The following is a 23525-nucleotide window of genomic DNA, read 5'->3' as shown; positions in this document are numbered from 1 at the left end:
AAAGAGAACAGAATAAGACTAAAAATCATTCTCAAAGACTCGATTCAATATATTCACAATAAAAATCTGAGGAGACTGAAAAAACCCTGAGAAGATCTAGGTCCAACGTAGATGAATCTACGCAGATAAGGAAGATCCTTGGATGCATAAAATTTGAAAAGAGCATGTTATTAGGGTGGTTACTGTTAGGTATGGCAGAAAACAAAAAAGGCCTTAAAAATCTATTCTGTAGTATTTCGTGTGTGCTTTTATACTAGAATTTCCCAATTCTCTCATTCAAATCATAGTTAGCCTAAGCATCATGATTAGCATTCGTGAGTAACATACGGTAACATTTTTTTCAATCAAAATTTAAAAAATGACAGAGTGTAATCCAGTCAATTTTCAGTTTGGATGCACAATCAGCTTTGTCAATAAGTACATAAACGTTCGGTATAACACAGTAGTTCCCAAACTAGCGCACCTGCTGGCCATGATCGTTAAGGCGCCAAGTCTGACAGTGTGGTTAGCCCATTCAAGTCCTGTTGATCAAACAAATTTTTACCATTAGAATGTTGGCTACAGCTAAGATCCTTGAAAGAATCTTGGATAAACGAATAAGAGACAGAGTAGAGGGAAAACTGGCAGAACACCAGTATGGATTCAGAAGAGGCAGGTCTACATTTGACCCAATATTTCTTCTTCCTCTTCTTCTGGTCCCTATCCGTTCCGGATGGTGGCAACCATCTTGGCTGTGTCTTCTCTGTTGTGAGCTGCCTGGAGTAACTCTGCCGATGTCTTGAGAGTCCAGTCTCTGAGGTTTTTTAGCCAGGAGATTCGTCTCCTGCCTACACCTATCTTTCCAGGTATCTTTCCTAGCAGGATTTCTTGCAATAGATGGTACCTGCTTCTGTTTCTCATGATGTGACGGAGGTATTGTAGCTTTCTCCTTTTTACAGTGGTCAGTACTTCCTTATCTTTTTTCATCCATCGAAGGATCTCTGCATTTGTGACATGATCTGTCCACGACACTCTTAGCATCTTTCGGTATAACCACTCAATCTCAAAGGCCTGTAATATTTTGCCGAGCGACTTAGTTAAAGTCCATGTTTCAACACCGTAATAAAGAACAGAAAATACATAGCAGTGAAGGAGTCTCATTTTTGTAACTAGTGTTAAGTCATGACTTTTAAACAATTTTCCCATTTTGTTGAACACAGTCCTAGTTTTTCCAATGCGGGACTTCATTTCAACCAAATTATCCCATTGATCATTAACGATGGTGCCAAGATTTCCAGACTCGTTCAACAGGTTTATGGTCAATTACTAGATGACATGCAGGGATAAAGTTTTTACTTATGACCATAACTTTAGTTTTCATTATATTAATGTCAAGACCGTATTCATGCCTAGTGAATGCTACTCTTTCAATGAGATATTGTAAACTTTCTAAACTATCTGCAAAAATTACAGTGTCATCCGCATATTGAATGTTGTTTATCCATTGTCCATTTTAAAGCACTCCCATTGGTATACCATCCAGTGCTTCCCTGAAGATATATTCAGAATAGATATTAAATAGCAATGGAGACATTATACAACCCCGTTGTACACCCTGTTGGATATCCAGTCTAACAGAAGCAGTCTGATTTCAGTATAAGTTGACAATGATTCTTAGATCCTTATCATCTAGACCAATACTTGTTAATATTTCCATCATCTTGTGATGTTGCACTCTATCAAAGGCCTTCTGATAGTCAGTAAAACAGGCAAAATATCACAATTTATGTCTCACCCAATGTTTACATTGTGTTAAATGATGAAAAGGTATTGGGAATATGGAAAAGACATAGTAGTAACGTTTCTAGATATTGAAAAGGCATATGACAAGTGTCCCAAGGAATTTGGTATGGAAAACATTGACAGAGGCATAGATTGGGAATGAAACAATGCAGATGGTAATAGCATTGTATCAAAATTGCAAAAGCTGTTTTAGAACCAAAAGGGGTCAAACTGAATGGTTCAGAGTTGAGACAGGCTTAAGACAGGGAAGTGTATTGTCTCCCTCTACCGCCTTACCGACTATCAGCAGTAGAAGTTAAACATGGACAAGAAAATTAAGTCAATAGACACCAAAATCATTAATGTTAAACACTTACCGTTACATAGGTTTACCCAACAGTTACCCAGAGACCATGAACCGAAAACTACCCATTGGTATGGCAATAAGTTGTTTCAACACTACTAAAGAAAACAAGATGTTCTTTGAGAACAAGATACCAAATATTTTATTTAATAAATAAATAAGGGTAAAAGTAGTCATAATTAGTATAACATGAATAGATGAACGCCCTCGAAAAGAAACTATAATCTACATAAAACGCAAGGGTGAAGTTAAAATATAAAATGTTCGGCCGAACGAAAAGAAAATAATATACTTTCAATATTCCATAAAAACCTCCCAGAAATTGAGGACTTAGTAACCTGTTTACACTTCAACAGAGACCATTTCTTTGCTTAAATTATACTCTTAACAGTTTCCAATAATTTAATTTTCTTTCATTATTATAATTATTATCAATTTGAACAGTACCAACTACAATCCAGAGATTCCACCAGAATTCAGTACATATCTCACTGCCAGAAAAGGTAATAAATCAAACCACCCAGGGAGAGCGTAGAATAAAACAATTCCCAGAGAAAAATAAAAAGGGAAATAAAGAAGGAAAAGGCAAGTAAAACAAGATAATACCCCACCAGGATGTAGAGTCAACCCAAGACATATAATTAGAAAACGACGTAAGGACAGAAACCCACCCATGAAAATAATAATAAAACAGCAGCAGAGAACAACCCAACCGGTTACTATGGAAACGTAAACATCCCAAGCGTCCATAGCAACCACCAAAAACAAACAAGAGCAACAATGGTACAAATACAGGAGGGAAAGAAACCCCAAAAACATAATTAAAAAGAGCCCAGGAGAATAAATAAAATTAACCAGAATTAGAATGTGGCAGAAAAACATTTCACTGAAATTCAGGTGAAACCTCTCGTGCTCTATAGTTTATAAACAGCGTAGTTACCTTTCCAATTACACATAACTTTCCGAAAACGTTAGATAAATATAAACCAATTTGCCTTCACAAATTAGAAGAAATATGAAAACATAATTCTTTTTTGGAAGTAACCTTAAATTTCACTACCCACGCCTTTCAGAAACAGATAGGCGATATTACCAAAATACAATAGGGAACCCGAATTAAAGAATGCCCTAACTAAAATCAAAGAAGATGAGGATGGACGGTTTTAGAAGTTTCACACACCAGGAATCTTGAGACACACAGTTTGTACACCACCTTCGATAGAATCCAGAGGCCAAAGGAAAAGAATTTATGAAGAGACTTACATGTTGGTTGAAGCTGCAGAAACACGTTACTTACATAGAGGTTCAAGTACATTACACATTATTAGAAAACTAAATAGCTCAGAGGACGTTCAGTAGAAAAGTGGTTGAGAAGATTTTTGAGGGCAAGCCCTCAATACCAAGCCATCTATCCAGGCTTCATGTCGTTTTCAGAACCCAAATGCCGGAGCGGAGTAAACACACGTCCTTCCTCCATCATACTCAAGGCAAGACTCATGGCGGGCCACACCGATAATGAGCATGGCCCCACAGAACGGAGAGCGAAAGTCATAGACTCGCCCATCAACTTAGGGCCCGTTATTTTTCCAGACCAAGATAAGGATTGCAAGAGAAAACATTACAGCAACATAATCTCATGATGACAATGACGAAAATGGTATCAATTAAATAAAGTGGGCAAGGCCACGTAGAAGGTACTTGTAGAATACAAGACAGAAATAATTCTGATTGACACAATTTTAAAGAAACACAAATGCAGGTTTCGAAATATGGTTGGGGAGAGCTAATACTCGTCACCAACGTCACAGCCTCCCCCCCAAAAACCACACATAATGCTCTTACCATACAGTGATCAAACGAACAAGAAATTTTTGTAGTACCAATCACACGAGAGAAAGATCACTGAACCAATTTTTTTTTTATACCACACTTGCAAGATGCATAATATTCCACCATTCTCATATTACTTAGACAGTTTGCAATGTAAAATAAGGTCAAATGTTCAGCATACTTGTAGCCAAAATATAAGTTCATATTTTACATTAACCCTCTTTTTTTTTTACTTTTCACACATCAGTATCTTTTTTCTTTTGAATAGAGTTCCTTTAAGAAAGTTCTACAATACACATCCTTGTAGTTCCAGATTTTTGTTATACCAAATGAAGGTTAATTTTCGTTTTAAATTTCAGTAGATTTGAATTACTTAGTTACACTAAATTGTTAACCATAGGCAACCAAAAGGGTATAATCACCAGCTAGGCATACAAAAGTTCTTACATATTGTTAGGAGGATCACGCCTTTTTAATTTAGCATCACACGGGTCCAGCACGTACCATGAAAATCATTACCAATAGTTTATATCTTCATTCCTTTATCATAAAGTTCCTATCAACATGCGTCCATCTTAAGGCTTCAAGATTATCATCATAATATTAATCCTATCTATCGGGTTTCCATGGTAAAAGAGCGCAATATCTTGTTTCATGGCAGAACAATTAGGTTTTAAAAAGATAAAGGAAACGCAAAGGCGCAAGGGAGGGCAAAGGAGACGCAATTGGTGAATGAAAACTACAGAATAACCAAATTCAAAATTTAGATCAACACGGATTATTACACTTGATTGAGTCAGGGCCCAAGTGTACCACTCAAAACACAGAGAACACCAGAAGCCCACACTTCAGAGGGAAATCAATAGAGTAAGTACAAGTAGCACAAGGAGTACCCATAATACAGCAATGGAACAAGGAACGTTACATATCATCAAGTCAAACGGGACTCATTAATTCATCACTCGGGTCGGTAGCAACCCAATACCCAGGCTTACGATCACCACTAAACAATAATTCGCAATCAAGAGCATCAATCACAACTTAAGATACCACAAACACAGTACCAAAACGACAACATCCCACGGTAGGCCTAACCAGATACTCAGAATGCAACAACCAAGATTACAGGTACCATAAAAACAGTACAGCATCTTACAACAACCGGATAAACGTAAGTTAATAAGACATAGATCAAGGGAAATGTTTCCCGGAGAAGAAGTTATTACACAGATAAAATCCAAGGAAGCAGGGTCAAATTCAAAGTTTAGAGCTTAGCAGATACCGGATTACGACACGGAGAGGAAACAATCGTTAACTATTTCCAAAATACACTAGCAAGAGGGTCAAGTAAATTTTTCACGAACACAGGTTCAACTTCCCACATCAGAATACATCACCTAGTTGAATAAGAATAAGGACAAGCTACCAATACGCAATTAATAAATTATACTTCAATATACCAGGGATAGGGTATTAAATATGAAAAATCCAAGGCTTAAAAGATAAACAAATTCATAGCAAGGGAAGAGTAGGCACGATCGGTTGGAGACCACTAGTACTATTAGGTGTAGGGGGCGCAATCAGGTTAGTCATCAACAACTAATCAACCAACTAACACCAAGCGAACAGACACTTCATTAAACACTAATAAGCAACATGGAATTACCAGGACAGAAATAGGGACAGAAGAATCACAGGAGGGAACACAATCTGGAATCAGGTAACTAACCTACTGCATGGAAACATAATCACAATTCATTCCACAAAGGGACAACCAATCAAATCAAAAGGAAATTTAAAACCTCAGATCAGAAGACCCCAAAAGGAAAATAACGAGCACTGACCAACACAGCGTACACTACCGGTTACCCAAAAGGGTCTCAGCATTACCTGGTCTATAAATACGTGACTTTCCGATCACACTGTCGCTCTACAGCCAACAGGTGCCTCCCCCTATCTCCCAGGGGAGCAGGCAAATAAAACATAAGTGGCAGGATACGAGGCAAGTCCATGGAAAATGCTCACAGAAGCATGAAGAAGGCAGTTCTCAACTAATAGACCCCATAATCAATTAGCAGGAAGATTCCAGTACCGACTAAGAGAATCCTAATCCGTCCCATACCAGAGTAGCAAACCCATAGCACGGTAAGATGACAAACACCAATGTCAACAGACACTAAGAGATCCACTGAGAAAAATGAAACACCATAGAGTGGTAGGTAAAATTAAAATGAGCTTTACAGGAGAAAATATTAAACACTAGGCGACATCGGATCAATTAGGAAATGCATGAAGACAGGAAAGAAGAAACCCGGACATACTAAACAGACACCTTTCTTATAACAACAAGCTAATTCCGAGAGTAGTAGTTTCATGTAGGAAGAAATGGCCATATCCACAGAACACGGAGGTAAATCAAAGACAGACACGAACACTGCCCATACCAAGGTGCCAACATCACCAAATAATACAACACAAAAGAATAACCCAACCATGACAAACCACACCGGACATGTGTCAGCTCCACAAAGGGATTAAAGGAACGCAACCATCCTCAACAACATGCCGTGAAGTTCTCATGCCACCCCAAAATAAATCCCCAAAAATAATCCACGGTACCGTCACAACACAACCACCTTACATATGTCCAAAGCCATCCCAATGAAGGTTCAAAAGGGCATATACCACCCCTCAGGCAGAGGATCATCAACAACACAACACAAGACCCGACAAGTAGATATGGTAAGGAATACTTGAACCCACAACTCAAAGGAATTAGATAAGTACCAATAGGTTAACAAAATTTTGACAACACATATTCTAGGCATATAATTACCACGGCAGTGCACAATACCAAAATGGAGAGAATAATCAGGCATAAGAAACACTAAATTACCAAATAATGCTTACAGCAGGATGAAAACCCAAGCAGTAGTTCAGAAAAGGTCAATTAGATTAATTAATACACAGCAAGACAAGTCACGAGTAGGAAAACTTGAAGTGGCCCAGACACCAGATAAATATCCTTGAACTAGTTGATAGGTTACACGAGGAAGATGGTTCACGACACACCAGAAATAGCTAAGTACGTCCGACCAATAATCAGGAAGGAAAAAACCAGTTAAAACTATAATAGCTCAGGCACAAGGCCATCCAGTTATCCCAACCTAATACCGACCAACATGGCCCAACCATAACTGATGACTGCCCCACAAACAGTTGACGGAAAGGACAACTCCAATCACAAACCAAGACCAAGCATACATACATACTCACAGGTGGGATGATGAAATGAAAGGACACACAAACCGACAACACACAGCACTCAGTCAAAGCAGAAACACACCACAGCTCGGTAATGATTGAAGCACATCATATAGGCAGATTCAATATACCAAATTCCACACAAGGATGGGAACACGTCTCTATAATAACAGGCCAAATAAACCAAACATGATCTCACAAGGGTGCATATTTAACGCCACACTAAAAGCCAACTACACTTCAGATAACAGAAACTTAAACCAATTTTAAAGAAATAATAAAAGACAAGTAAGGTTAAGCAATTTCCAAATTAAAAACCAACCAAGGAGCACAGAAACATCACAGGCTAGATTAATTTCAAGATACCATGATGTTGCCCACTAGATTATCAGATACTAACAGCCAAGAACGGTTACAGGCATGGAAACGACAGAGGTTAGCCATAAGATAGTAAGGGCAAATAAATATATCCACACAGCACCAATTAAAAGGAAGGCACATACAACCATCAACGCCAAAATACCAGGTCTTAGTTCACAACAATGATAGGGCATAACACATCACCGTATACTTCAGCACATAACCGTTTACACATATAATTAGCCATAATTGGACATGCCTAGAGGTTAGGTTAACTTATCGGTATCACACACCAGAGCTAACGCAGTTGAAAATATAATTTAGAAGAAGATAAATTAACAATTAGCATGTACACCACCGAAGCACAATACCAGAAATATGATAGCAATGATAAATAACAACATTAAGTCTGGGAGCCAAAAGCAAAGCCAGAACCAATAACACAATTAAATGCTCCCAGGTGATACACTATCACTCACCAACAAGCAACCAAGTAAACTCCACTTAAAGGTAAAGATCAGAAAAGCTCTTCCAGATAAAACCAAATTAATCCACACCGAAATCGCAATCACAGTACGCAGGAAGGCAGTAAAAATACAAGTTTGACAGCCAGTACACATAATACAGCACATGTAGCCAACGGTAGTACACATGTAACCCTGAGTCAACCAAGTCATACTCAACTACAAGTTGTTCAATAATTACAACTTCCACCAATCCAGGATAAATAATTAAATGCAATCACTCACCAAATCCGCCGAGAATAAGGAAGAAAATTTACAGGTCACCTCAAAACATCCAAGCAGAGAGGCTGCGAGCACCACACAGTAACCAGAAGGGTTTCAAAATCATAATCAGCACATTGGATAATCATACAGCTCAGTATAAGTGCAAACGAAGTAAAACAGGGGACTCCAAATGGCAGATACATGAAACAAACAAATAAGATATTAGACAAGATCACTGCACTCTTTTTTACAATTTTATATCACAATATTTGTTTTGGTTTTTGCCTCAGATAGTCTTTCAACAACTTAATACCATACCATTAAAATAAAACCAAGGAAGGGTGCAATCAACCTACAGTAGATAAGAGCAGTCGGCACACAAAATAATAAACTATCAGCACAGACACTTGGGTCTGTTTGGGGGTAACAGACCAGATAACAAAAGTGAGGATGCAACAAACCTACATTAATCCCACAACACCCAAATAAAATAACCACAGAGCTGCTACCAATTAACTCTACCGCCTTACCGACTATCAGCAGTAGAAGTTAAACATGGACAAGAAAATTAAGTCAATAGACACCAAAATCATTAATGTTAAACACTTACCGTTACATAGGTTTACCCAACAGTTACCCAGAGACCATGAACCGAAAACTACCCATTGGTATGGCAATAAGTTGTTTCAACACTACTAAAGAAAACAAGATGTTCTTTGAGAACAAGATACCAAATATTTTATTTAATAAATAAATAAGGGTAAAAGTAGTCATAATTAGTATAACATGAATAGATGAACGCCCTCGAAAAGAAACTATAATCTACATAAAACGCAAGGGTGAAGTTAAAATATAAAATGTTCGGCCGAACGAAAAGAAAATAATATACTTTCAATATTCCATAACAACCTCCCAGAAATTGAGGACTTAGTAACCTGTTTACACTTCAACAGAGACCATTTCTTTGCTTAAATTATACTCTTAACAGTTTCCAATAATTTAATTTTCTTTCATTATTATAATTATTATCAATTTGAACAGTACCAACTACAATCCAGAGATTCCACCAGAATTCAGTACATATCTCACTGCCAGAAAAGGTAATAAATCAAACCACCCAGGGAGAGCGTAGAATAAAACAATTCCCAGAGAAAAATAAAAAGGGAAATAAAGAAGGAAAAGGCAAGTAAAACAAGATAATACCCCAGCAGGATGTAGAGTCAACCCAAGACATATAATTAGAAAACGACGTAAGGACAGAAACCCACCCATGAAAATAATAATAAAACAGCAGCAGAGAACAACCCAACCGGTTACTATGGAAACGTAAACATCCCAAGCGTCCATAGCAACCACCAAAAACAAACAAGAGCAACAATGGTACAAATACAGGAGGGAAAGAAACCCCAAAAACATAATTAAAAAGAGCCCAGGAGAATAAATAAAATTAACCAGAATTAGAATGTGGCAGAAAAACATTTCACTGAAATTCAGGTGAAACCTCTCGTGCTCTATAGTTTATAAACAGCGTAGTTACCTTTCCAATTACACATAACTTTCCGAAAACGTTAGATAAATATAAACCAATTTGCCTTTACAAATTAGAAGAAATATGAAAACATAATTCTTTTTTGGAAGTAACCTTAAATTTCACTACCCACGCCTTTCAGAAACAGATAGGCGATATTACCAAAATACAATAGGGAACCCGAATTAAAGAATGCCCTAACTAAAATCAAAGAAGATGAGGATGGACGGTTTTAGAAGTTTCACACACCAGGAATCTTGAGACACACAGTTTGTACACCACCTTCGATAGAATCCAGAGGCCAAAGGAAAAGAATTTATGAAGAGACTTACATGTTGGTTGAAGCTGCAGAAACACGTTACTTACATAGAGGTTCAAGTACATTACACATTATTAGAAAACTAAATAGCTCAGAGGACGTTCAGTAGAAAAGTGGTTGAGAAGATTTTTGAGGGCAAGCCCTCAATACCAAGCCATCTATCCAGGCTTCATGTCGTTTTCAGAACCCAAATGCCGGAGCGGAGTAAACACACGTCCTTCCTCCATCATACTCAAGGCAAGACTCATGGCGGGCCACACCGATAATGAGCATGGCCCCACAGAACGGAGAGCGAAGTCATAGACTCGCCCATCAACTTAGGGCCCGTAATTTTTCCAGACCAAGATAAGGATTGCAAGAGAAAACATTACAGCAACATAATCTCATGATGACAATGACGAAAATGGTATCAATTAAATAAAGTGGGCAAGGCCACGTAGAAGGTACTTGTAGAATACAAGACAGAAATAATTCTGATTGACACAATTTTAAAGAAACACAAATGCAGGTTTCGAAATATGGTTGGGGAGAGCTAATACTCGTCACCAACGTCACATCCCTTACTCTTCATTATCATCATGGATAGAACTCTACATAATGTCAAGGAGAAGATGATGGGCAATCAAGTAAAGTCTATGCTCTTTGCTGATGTTTTTGTAGTTTGGTAAGATAATGAAGAGGAAGTACAGACACAAGTTGATTTATGGAATGAGGAGATCAGAAATTTTGGAATGAAGATTAGTAGTGAGAAAACCAAGACTTTGATCATGACGAGAGGAAACAGAAAATCCAGGGGAGTAATAAAAATAGGAAATGAACCTCTTGAAGTAGTGAAAATTTTTTAATATTTGGACAGCATGATGTCACAATATGGAAATCTGGATGGAGAAACTGATTTAAGAATACAGCAGTCTGCAAGAACAAAGATGTGCCAATGAAGTGCAAGAATTTTCATACTCGTCCTATTATAAACCTATACTGACCTATGCTTCAACAGCTTGAACGTTGACTAAGCGGAACCAAAGAAAGATACAAGCAGCTGAAATGAGGTTCTTGAGGAGCATACAGGGAAGGACAAGACGAGATAGAATACAAAATGAGGAAATAAGGAGAAGCATGGGAGAGTGCAAATTTCACGAAGAGACTGATATAACAAAGCTAAAATGGTTTGGACACATGATGAGAATGCCAGGTGAGAGAATACCAAAGAGAACATTCATGGATGAAACTGCAAAGAGGCCTAGGGGATGGCCTAGATCAAGATGGAGGAGTTCTGTTGTGGACTGTATTGCAAATAGAGGAGTCTATAGCAAATAACGTACTAGAAGAGGAGTGGTGAGGGCTTTTAGCTCATCTGTAACAACAGGAAACCAATGTCTTTTTCGTAAGTATTACTGGTTTCAGTGGAAGCAGATAAATTAGCAAGAAATGTAGCGGCATAGGCATTGGTTTCCCTTGTAATGTGATCCCAGAACTGGGGGTTAGAAATTAAATTACGTCCATTTCTTTTGGATTATTCCCCAACCTCCTCCTCACTATAGAGTGAATTTCAGAAACTGGTTTGCATGTTACAGAAACAGGCTTATTGTCAACAAGATTTCAATTCCAAGTATCATTACTAGAGTTCTCACCCACTCTTGTTGCATTCTGGTTCTGCCCCGTAGTTTCAATCAGCACTACCACCTCGGAACTGAAATCGGAATCACTTTTATCAATGTCAGTTGAAGAAGAAGAAGAAGAAGAAGTATTTTCACTCTCCAGAGAATCATTTCCACTTTCAACATCACTATTTTCAAGTCAGCTACGAATAGCCTCATCCATGCCGCCATGATTATTTACAACTAGCAGCAAACTGAGGCGCTTTTTATTTTCCGTATTTCAGCTCAGAGTTACTATTTACACAGAGAAAATGGCTTCAGGTATCATCTGACAATCATCAGATGGTCTTGTATAATCTTGTGCTGCATTGACATATCAAGACATTGTACTAAAGGTAGTGGGTAGGGTCTGACACATCCCACTCTGAAGAGTCTAGTGTCAGATCTAAGACGAAACGCTGGTTAATAGAGCAAACGCCGGAAAAGCCATCCATCTAATTTTTGATCAGATTGAGAAGGTAGCGGGCATGGCCTTAATTAAGGTACAGCCCCAGCATTTGCCTAGTGTGAAAATGGGAAACCACGGAAAACCATCTTCAGGGCTGCCGACAGTGGGGTTTGAACCCACTATCTCCCGAATGCAAGCTTACAGATGCGCGACCCTAACCGCACGGCCACTTGCTCCGTGGATTACATTTTAGGCCTTTCTCTAAACTGCCTTGTTACGCAGCATGAATAAAATGATTTATAGCCTAGACTGTAGTGCCTTATTCCCCAAATTTACATACTGATTTTCATTAAATTCTGTTCAGCCATTTTCTCACGAACATACATACATACATACATATATACGTACATACTGCATTGCAGTCCACATGATTCACATAGTACCTACAAAACATGGTGAGACTGAATGGCTGTGGTAATTTTCTCCTCCATTTCTTAACTAACTGCGTGACACGTGTGCAGGAAACTGTGTTTCGAAGACTGCGCGTGGTAGGCGGAAGTAGGTGCAGAACCGGCTTGCCCTGCTCTGTCCTGCCCTGTCTGTCAACTTGCGATGGTGCAAAGATTTGTGTGGATTACAAAAATCTGCTCTGTGCTGCACTGCTTTAGCTGCTTCGCTCTCTGCACTTCGAATTCCTTCCCTCTCAACTTCCATTTACTTTCTTCAATATCTCGAAAATTTCCCTCAACATTTTCTCAGGGATTGACGTTAAAAATTAATTTGGACTTCAAGGAAACTTTTAAGTCCAAGAAAAATATGGGTCGTCGCTTTGGAATTAAAAATATAACTGGATGAAAACATTGATGTACTTTCGTGCTGTTATGCTCTCTGCACTTCGAATTCCTTCCCTCTCAACTTCCATTTACTTTCTTCAATATCTCGAAAATTTCCCTCAACACTTTCTTGGGGATTGATGTTAAAAATTAATTTGGACTTTAAGGAAACTTTTGAGCCCAAGAAAAATATGGGTCATCGCTTTGGAATTAAAGATATAACTGGATGAAAAAATGTTGACACTCCAACACAGGGCGGCACACAGCCGGTATCGACAGGCAGACACAGCCAAGGCCAACTTATCTATCTAGTGCGGCCTTGGCACAGCACGTTCGGTTCAGGCACATTCCAGCTGAAGCTGAGCATGTCCTGTCGCCTCTCGAAGTTCTCTCTAGGACACAGTTACAGTCCTGTGTCCCGTGTCTCGGCACTCTGTACCGAAACACTCCGCCTCAAGCTCCTAATGTTGCGGAACAAGTGAATGTTCCGGTCTGCCCAACCCTAGTTCACTACACCTTCATCTTCACTTGACAGTTCTCTAAACTCTTCGCCTAATTCAAATAAATAATAATCGTCACTGCTGTCTAAATAAACGTGCATACGTATTTCTTCTTCATTCATATTTGCTGATTTTATATCGCAAATTCAACTGAGACAATTCGCTTTTACAGATAAACATGCCTAGTTTAACACGTGTGCAGCACTACTCACTGTAAACACAGCTGACATGGCGCGGGTAACCACGACGACACACAGCTACATATATCTCGTATTATCTCCATGGAGATAACAGAATGGCTTCTTTTGTGAACAAAAATTTGCTCTAGAAACTCCAGGGTTATCGATCAACCTCAATCAGGTCAAAGAACTTCAATAAATAACTTCTCATGTAGAATGAAACATAATGTCGAGGTGAGCTCGACGTTGGACCGGTTACAATAAACCACGATGTCGAGGTCACCTTGATGTTGGACCGGAAAAGGATGGTCATGAAATCATTAATTTCAAGTTTGGTTAAGCAACTATATGTGTTTAAATTCTTCTCAATAACAGGAAATAATTTTTGGATATTAATGCTGGGGTACATGTTGACAATATCGAAAGAGTGTAGAGAATGGTGTGGTTGAATTTTAAAGTTATTTAATTAGTTTTATGGTGTTTTTTTCAGACTTATTTGATAAACATTTGTAATTATACTTTAGAAATTTCTGAATGAATTGTGCTAATTTGTAAGGTTGGGTAGGTCTGTAATTAATAGTTGGTTGAATGGGGACATCAGTCTTATGAATCTTAGGGAGAGATTTTGCGGCTGGCAGGCCGGGATTCATACTCAATAATCTTGTTTTTTAATGCTCAGTAAATAAGAATGAAGAGGTTTTTAGGGTTTGTTTAAGGAGACGTTGGATCAGTTGAGGAGGATCTTTCTTCATTATAGAAAAGGAATTATTACTGAAGAAATTTTATTTTTTTGATGTAATCAAATTCATCCATCACTATTGTAGTGTTACCTTTGTCAGCATTTGTGATAATGAGATTATGATGTTTAATTTACTTTCTAAGGTTAAGAATGTGTTCATGTTCAATGAAGGGAATACTGTTGCTACTATCGTTAGGGGTGTAAATCTTATTAAGTTTTCTTTTTAAGTCAAGTCTAATTGCGTCTTGTAATTCTAAGGACATTTTATTGATAGCTAATGGAGATTCAGTGATTATATTAAAGACTGTGTTACTTTTATTTAAGTTAGGCCAGTTATGTTTAGGGACTTTTGAGAGGATTAAGTTGTCATTATCATCTAGGATTGTCTTAGATAAGTTGACAACAGGGGGATGGATCTTACCAATTATATTGTCGTGATTTTTTGGTTCTTTAGATAATTTAGTAAAAGGTTTTCTTGACATAGAGATGTTTTTGAGATTGTTGAGCTTTCTATCTTAAGTTGATTGCTTTTTGGAAAGTGCAATGGATAACTTATCGTCTACATTGGTTTGAAATAAGTCCCATTGTGTGCTTGATAGTAGGTGAGTTGCTTCGAGGTGAGACTCATAAAGACGATGGTTCAGGAAAGATTTCTTCTTATAAAGGAATTTAATTTCATTGATCAACCAAATCTTGTTGACTTTTGTGTTCTTGAACAATCAGAAGAACTGCGATGTTTAAAAGTGTTATGTTTAAGAACATTTGGGGTAAAATTTTGTGCGATACACTGTTTGAGAAAATTAATGTCTTTGGCCAGTTTAGCAATCTTGATTTTAAGGACTAAGTAGTTATAGGCTTTGGATTTTGCTTGGTAAGCGTTATCATTTAAAGTTAAAAATTTCATTGATAACAACGACGACTTTGAAGACATATTATTTTGGGCCAGGTATGTAGATAACACATTTGTGATCCTCGATGATAAGAGTTTTAACACAACATCTGCTCTAAATAACCTCAATAAAATTGATCCGCATATTAAATTCACTCTTGAAACAGAATCAAACAAATCAATTAATTTTCTAGATATAACAATAAGCAGATTACCTTCCTCATTATCATATATGATTTATAGAAAACCCACACATACAGCTAATACCATAAAACAAGACTCTTTTCATCCACAGACACATAAACGCGCCTCGTACAACAGTATGGTTAACCGTGCTTTTAAAATTCCACTATCAAAGGATAACTTAAATAAAGAACTAAATATCATCTGCTTCATCGCTAAATTTAATGGTTATAATAGTTCTTTTATTGAACGAATTATTAACAAATTTAAACACAATCCTAATACAACACTCTTAAAAGATAATCCTAAACCAGCTGCTTACTCCACATTCACATTCAGTATAAATGCCTACAGTATTGCTAATGTCTTCATAAAAAAAAAACACCATGATTTCTTTTTGAACTAATAATAGAAACCTTGAATTACTACTTAACTCCAACTCCTTAAATAAAACCAGTGTTTTTGCTAAGTCAGGCATATACCGTTTTAATTGCAACAACTGTAACTCTTCTTATATAGGTCAAACTGGTCGTAACTTCAAAATTAGATACTTTGAACACGTTAATGCAATAAAATACATCAGATTTTCGGCAGTGGGGCAACATATACATGACACAACACATACTTTCACTACAATAGACCAAGGTATAAAAATTCTCAGCACTATAAATAAAAAGCTCTCTCCTGGACATCACTGAAAACTGTTTTATACACCTTGACCAGTTTTTCAATCCAAACCTTAACCTGAAGGATATTTCTGAGAAGCCTAACACCCTTTTTGATTTTCTCATCTCCATTTTAACTAATCTCAAGTCAACAAGTAAGCGATCAATCTTTCACAATTTACACAATACCCTCTCGTGCTACTTGCCCCTTCCACAACGCCCCCATGATCCTTTTTAGATATCCTCCCCACTTTTTCCTTTCCCTCCCACCCTCTAATAAGCGCTCATTATTCCCCACCCTTTTCTCTTTTTATCGTCTCCCATACATTTATCAATCACTACGGCAAGCTGTTCGAGCTGAGCCTCACATTGTAATTTTTTAAAGTTTTCTTCCTATTTTAAAAATATTTTTTATTTGGTTTTATTCTTTTTTAATGATTCAAGTGTTTTTAAAAAAAAATATATATCCATTTTGAATTGTTGAAATTAAGACCTACACTGTATTCCTTAGACTTCAATTAATTGCTTTTCACTCTTCGGCTAAAAAAGCAAATGCCTACAAGACCTTGCCTAGCAACAGCTATGCATAACTGCATATCACAAGTTTAATTTCATAATGAGTTATCCTTCAAGTTTTCATCTTAGAACAAGTTCTTTAACTCGTTATTGACCTTCAATACAACATCTTGATATGTCAATGCAGCACAAGATTATACAAGATCTGCTTATGAACTTCAGCTGGAATTGTTTCGGCACGAAATAGTGTTATTTCTTATGACTGTGATCATTGTGTTAGGAACATCAACTGGAATTGCTTCGACACAAAATAGTGTTAATTATTTCTATGTACTCGTTTTGACTGTGATCATTGTGTTATGTGTTTTTACAATTTTATGATTTAATTTTTTCTCTGCCTTGCTAATTGGCTGATGATGAGACTTCAAATGTGTTGAAACTGGTCCCAAATCAACAGTTTGTAACTTCTATTTGGTTCAACTTAATAACAGAGTACTGAAGAGGTGGATCCTTCCTTCTATTTAATATTGTATATGAAGATTCATCTCACTTCATATCCAACCCCACAGAGAAACGAGACAAGGGCTGAACACACTCAGTAATTCCCCAAACTAGGGGGAGTGAGAAATTTACATGTGGGGCACAGACAGCTTACTCAGAAGAGAGAAAAAAAATATTCATCACCATAATCATAATTTTCCAACTTCAGTTTCCCAGGTATGGTGTATAAGTGGTGGCCATTTCTTGCTGTCTGCATACATCTTCTGTTTCAGAATATCTTCCCATCAGAGACTTCTCCCCTGCACATCTTATTTTACCATCTCTTGGACAGTAAGGTCTCATAACGTGCCCGTACCACTGAATTCAGCATTTCACTGGTAATAGAGACCTCATGCCCGTTGCCCCCTTATTTACTTCTTTCCTGATTTTGTCCTTTTGAGTAGTTTGAATCATAGTTCTAATGAATCTCATTTCTGTGCCTGAATTCTGCTGTAGTCATTGTTTAGTAGAGTACATGCCTCTAAACCATGATTGAGAACTGGTATGAAGTAGGTATGGTACATGGTTGTGGTGTTTTCCAGTCTGCGTCAGTGCGACGTAAAGCCAATTCTTAAAATTAAGGAAAGGAAAAAACAGTAATTAAGACAATTATGCAACAGGAAGTTATGTGTGTGAAGGCAATTTCATTAGAAGAAGCATGAATGTTTGAATGCCTGAAAAAAAAAAAAAAAAAAGTTAGTTCTCATGATAAACTGGATGCATAAATAATCAATAAATGTAATAATATTGGTAATAGAATAGGTAGGAGGTTATGAATATGCCGCTTGGAACATGCATTTTGTATCCTGGCCCTGCTGAGAGTCGGACACACTGTACGATGTTCAAGAGAAAGAAGGATTACTTACCTAGTGAAGCTATTTCCTGACAATATTTTTGATGAAACCATGGAATATCAAGTTCAGGGTAATCCAGGCATACAGTGCGATTCAACTGCATCAGACTATGCCGTAATCGTACGGGATAAGTTGCCTGGAAATTTCAACAACATAAGAGTATAACAATTTTATACCATAAAACTATTACTCAAGATCATTACAGTAAAACCTAGCTTAAACGGACTCTCTATTAAGCAGAAACTTGCCTTTAACAGTCCCCTGACTTGGGCACAAAATGTAATCAAATTACCCTCGATAAGTGGAAACTGTCAAATGGAAACTTTCTAATACTCCTAGTGGATCGTTTAGAAATATTTAACCATCCTATACATTACAGATGGTTTTATATATAGACAGACAGATAAAAGGAACAAAAAAGGAACTCAAAACAGGAAGATCAGTGTTTGAAGAGGCAGTAACAGAAAGAGACAATGACGAAGCATGAAAACACAAAAGGACAACGACAATCTTCGTATCTTCATACACTGCCATCAACTAATACGAGGTGTGTTTTTGAAGGGTCGTTTTGTTGTAAACACTAGTAGTTTGCGCACATGCCTTAGGAACAATGATGTTCAGTTGCAGCTCTGCTGCTAACCTGTACGGTTCTGCTCTGTGCTTGCTCAAATGTTCAAGATTATCGACTCGCCCACCCCGTGTGAGGTTCGGTCAGTGATACAATTTTTTGTGGACAAGTACCTGTCTGTTGTAGACGTCCACCGACAGATTTGCCGAGTGTATGGTGCTAATGCTGTGAGTGAAGGCAAAGTGCTTAAGTGGGTACGAGGCTTCAAAGATGGCCGTGACAACGTCCGTGATGAGGCCCGCTCCGGTCACCCATATCTGATCACAGACGATTTGGTAGTGTCAGTTGAAGCGAAGATTCGCGAGGACAGACGCTTCATAATAATAGCTCTCTCAAATGCCTTTCCTGACGTGTCTAGGTCAGTGCTTTACAAAATTGTTTCTGAAAACCTAAACTTTAGGAAACTGTGCTCCCGTTGGGTCCCTAAACTCCTAACAGAGGACCACAAAAGCAAAAGATTTAAGTGCTCGATGACGTTTTTGACTTGTTATGCCGAAGAAGGTGACGACATATTGAGTCAGAATGTAGGATGCTAAAAGGTTAGTTTTCCCCACCTATTCAATACATATAAATTTTATAAATTAGGAATTTATTGTTGATTCCACTTGAGACATGTTTTGCCCTTCATTGAGGGCATCATCAGTCAAAATATCACCTCAAGGTAAAAAATCAGGTAACTGGTTAGTAGTTGACGGTACAAATTAATACATATTATTAATACAATTACAAAAATTAAGTATGGGAAATAGTTGTACAAAAGTGATGGTTGAACATATAGGTTTATAGATGAAAAGTCAGCACCAATGCCTAAATTTAACATAGTAGAGTTCGGCAGTGGTGCTCTGGAGAAACAGTAGACGCAATCATAGGGAAATAAAAAGTTAAAAAATATTTACATTAAAACAATTAAGGGAGAAAAGGTGTAGTGCTCGGCGTCAATGTTTGTATCCAAAAATTAATGTCAAAGGTTGGTAACTATACAGTATTTACATTGTTCAATTGAACAGTTGAGATAAAGTTTTAAAAATATTTACATTATAACATTCAGCGTAAATGTTTGTAATAAAAACTAATGTCAATAGTTGGTAACTATATAGTAATTACAATATCTAATTGAATAGTTGAGAATTTACAAATATATACATAATTACAAAAGAGCAGCTGGTGTGCAAGGATAAAAAAAAATTTTTTTTTAGTACCCAGGACGCACTTGGTACTAAAAAAAAAAAAAAAATTTTATCCTTGCACACCAGCTGCTCTTTTGTAATTATGTATATATTTGTAAATTCTCAACTATTCAATTAGATATTGTAATTACTATATAGTTACCAACTATTGACATTAGTTTTTATTACAAACATTTACGCTGAATGTTATAATGTAAATATTTTTAAAACTTTATCTCAACTGTTCAATTGAACAATGTAAATACTGTATAGTTACCAACCTTTGACATTAATTTTTGGATACAAACATTGACGCCGAGCACTACACCTTTTCTCCCTTAATTGTTTTAATGTAAATATTTTTTAACTTTTTATTTCCCTATGATTGCGTCTACTGTTTCTCCAGAGCACCACTGCCGAACTCTACTATGTTAAATTTAGGCATTGGTGCTGACTTTTCATCTATAAACCTATATGTTCAACCATCACTTTTGTACAACTATTTCCCATACTTAATTTTTGTAATTGTATTAATAATATGTATTAATTTGTACCGTCAACTACTAACCAGTTACCTGATTTTTTACCTTGAGGTGATATTTTGACTGATGATGCCCTCAATGAAGGGCGAAACATGTCTCAAGTGGAATCAACAATAAATTCCTAATTTATAAAATTTATATGTATTGAATAGGTGGAAAAAACTAACCTTTTAGCATCCTACATTCAGTATCTTCAATACGGATAGCAATGATTTTTATCATATTGAGTCAGATCGTAACGGAAGACGAAATATGGGTTTCACATATCACGCCCGAATCGAAGCAACGGAGCATGGAATAAAGACTCAAACATTTGCCTGTAAAGGTGAAGGCCAAACAAGACTCTGTTCCAATGATGACGACGAAGTGAAAACGGCCGTAAACTCTTGTTTATCGGAGTAGGCGGAAAGTATCTATGAAGAGGGTATTTTAAACTTAGTTGTAAGGTATGAGAAGTGTTTAAACAAACTTAGCAGCAATGCTGAAAAATAGAGTAAGGTATGTAGAATCTGCAAATAAATGTGGTGTCTGAAAATCGTCTTTCGTTGTGTACTTATTTTCAAACGGCCTTTACTTAAAAAACCCGCCATGTAGAAAGGCTCTCCCCTCATCTATTCTTGATTGTTTTCAACCACTTTTTTCTACGTCTCCCTCTTGCCCTCCCACCTTCTAGCTTTGGCATTCTTCCCTCTTCCATCCTGTTAACATGTTCACACCATATAAGTTTACCCCCATTCTATTCTGTGGAAATGCCTGTCCACTACGATTTCCTTCCTGACGTCCTCATTTCTTACTCTGTCCTCTCTTGTCTTTCCTATCATACTTCTTAAAAGTTTCATTTCACTGGCCTGGATTTTATTCTCCTGTCTATTTGTCAGTGCCCAAGTCTCTCAGTATCAGGCGGTAGTACATCTTCACTGGTCCTTCCTTCCTCCACGCCAGGTTTCTCACACTCTGGCAGAATGCACTTCCCTGCTGATTCTTTTCACTAATCTCCATGTCCAGTCGTGCATCAGTTCACTTCCCCAGTAACCGAGTGAGTAGCTGCATGGTTAGGGTATGAAACTGTCAGCTTCCATTTGGGACACAGTAGATTCGAACTCTAGTCCTGCAGATGGTTTTCTATTTTCATGCCAGGCTGTACCTTAATTAAGGCCACGTACGCTTCCTTCCTGCTCTTAGCCCTTTCCTATTCTATCATCGCCACAAGATCTATGTGTGCAAGTGTGATATTAAAAAAAAAAGAAAGCAGCTTTTGAAGTACTTGAAGCTGTCCACAATTTCAAGGTTTTGTCCCTTTATATTTTTATAATTTGCACCACTTTCTTACCCTTTTCCATGCTTATTCTATAATATTTTCAACAATCTCACTCAATATGTCAAGTTGTCTGTCCCCATACATATTTAAGCTTTCTCTCCTTCACAGTTTCATCTATAACCATTACACTAGCCTGCAAAAAACAACTTTTTTTGTGCAGTAAAAAGGAAAATAGGTGAGTTTTACGAATTTAACGCAGAATTCGAGAAAAAAATTAGTTTTGGCGTATCACGTCTGGTTTAGTGGCAATTTTACAAACTGTTATTTTGTTCTTACATAAAATTGTTGATACTTAGTATTGATTAAATTTGATATATTAATGTAAATTTCAGCTTGCAAAACGTAATCATATTTTGCATGCATTAAATACACATAAATTCTGCCTTGTAAGCAAGTAGATGGTTTGCATTATATTTTTAATGTACACTGACTGACAGAGAAAATGCAACACCAAGAAGGAGTGGTCAGAACTTTATGCCAATTGCAGGGTAGACTGACGTCACTGAGGTATGCTCATGATGTGAAATGCGCCGCTGTGCTGCGCACGTAGCGAACGATAAATGGGACACGGCGTTGGCGAATGGCCCACTTCGTACCGTGATTTCTCAGCCGACAGTCATTGTAGAACGTGTTGTCGTGTGCCACAGGACACGTGTATAGCGAAGAATGCCAGGCCGCCGTCAACGGAGGCATTTCCAGCAGACAGACGACTTTATGAGGGGTATGGTGATCGGGCTGAGAAGGGCAGGTTGGTCACTTCGTCAAATCGCAGCCGATACCCATAGGGATGTGTCCACGGTGCAGCGCCTGTGGCGAAGATGGTTGGCGCAGGGACATGTGGCACGTGCGAGGGGTCCAGGTGCAGCCCGAGTGACGTCAGCACGTGAGGATCGGCGCATCCGCCGCCAAGCGGTGGCAGCCCCGCACGCCACGTCAACCGCCATTCTTCAGCATGTGCAAGACACCCTGGCTGTTCCAATATCGACCAGAACAATTTCCCGTCGATTGGTTGAAGGAGGCCTGCACTCCCGGCGTCCGCTCAGAAGACTACCATTGACTCCACAGCATAGACGTGCACGCCTGGCATGGTGCCGGGCTAGAGCGACTTGGATGAGGGAATGGCGGAACGTCGTGTTCTCCGATGAGTCACGCTTCTGTTCTGTCAGTGATAGTCACCGCAGACGAGTGTGGCGTCGGCGTGGAGAAAGGGCAAATCCGGCAATAACTGTGGAGCGCCCTACCGCTAGACAACGCGGCATCATGGTTTGGGGCGCTATTGCGTATGATTCCACGTCACCTCTAGTGCGTATTCAAGGCACGTTAAATGCCCACCGCTACGTGCAGCATGTGCTGCGGCCGGTGGCACTCCCGTACCTTCAGGGGCTGCCCAATGCTCTGTTTTAGCAGGATAATGCCCGCCCACACACTGCTCGCATCTCCCAACAGGCTCTACGAGGTGTACAGATGCTTCCGTGGCCAGCGTACTCTCCGGATCTCTCACCAATCGAACACGTGTGGGATCTCATTGGACGCCGTTTGCAAACTCTGCCCCAGCCTCGTACGGACGACCAACTGTGGCAAATGGTTGACAGAGAATGGAGAACCATCCCTCAGGACACCATCCGCACTCTTATTGACTCTGTACCTCGACGTGTTTCTGCGTGCATCGCCGCTCGCGGTGGTCCTACATCCTACTGAGTCGATGCCATGCGCATTGTGTAACCTGCATATCGGTTTGAAATAAACATCAATTATTCGTCCGGGCCGTCTCTG

The 23525-nt window shown here is 38.3% G+C and overlaps 1 protein-coding gene across 3 annotated transcripts in view; it reads right to left on the bottom strand.

Moving 5' to 3' along the window:
- Positions 1 to 23525, bottom strand: part of LOC136866558 (FAST kinase domain-containing protein 1, mitochondrial) — a 147255-nt gene that overhangs the window by 21913 nt on the left and 101817 nt on the right. For all 3 annotated transcript variants that reach the window (XM_067143637.2, XM_067143639.2, XM_067143638.2), the window contains exon 7: positions 18111 to 18234. In XM_067143637.2, coding sequence (XP_066999738.2) covers positions 18111 to 18234 — 124 coding nt within the window. The remainder of the gene's footprint in view (positions 1 to 18110; positions 18235 to 23525) is intronic.

Source organism: Anabrus simplex, chromosome 3 (genome assembly GCF_040414725.1).
Source record: "Anabrus simplex isolate iqAnaSimp1 chromosome 3, ASM4041472v1, whole genome shotgun sequence".
Taxonomy (NCBI): domain Eukaryota; kingdom Metazoa; phylum Arthropoda; class Insecta; order Orthoptera; family Tettigoniidae; genus Anabrus; species Anabrus simplex.
Note: the sequence above shows the minus strand (reverse complement) of the source record. Positions and strands in the feature narration are given on the sequence as shown.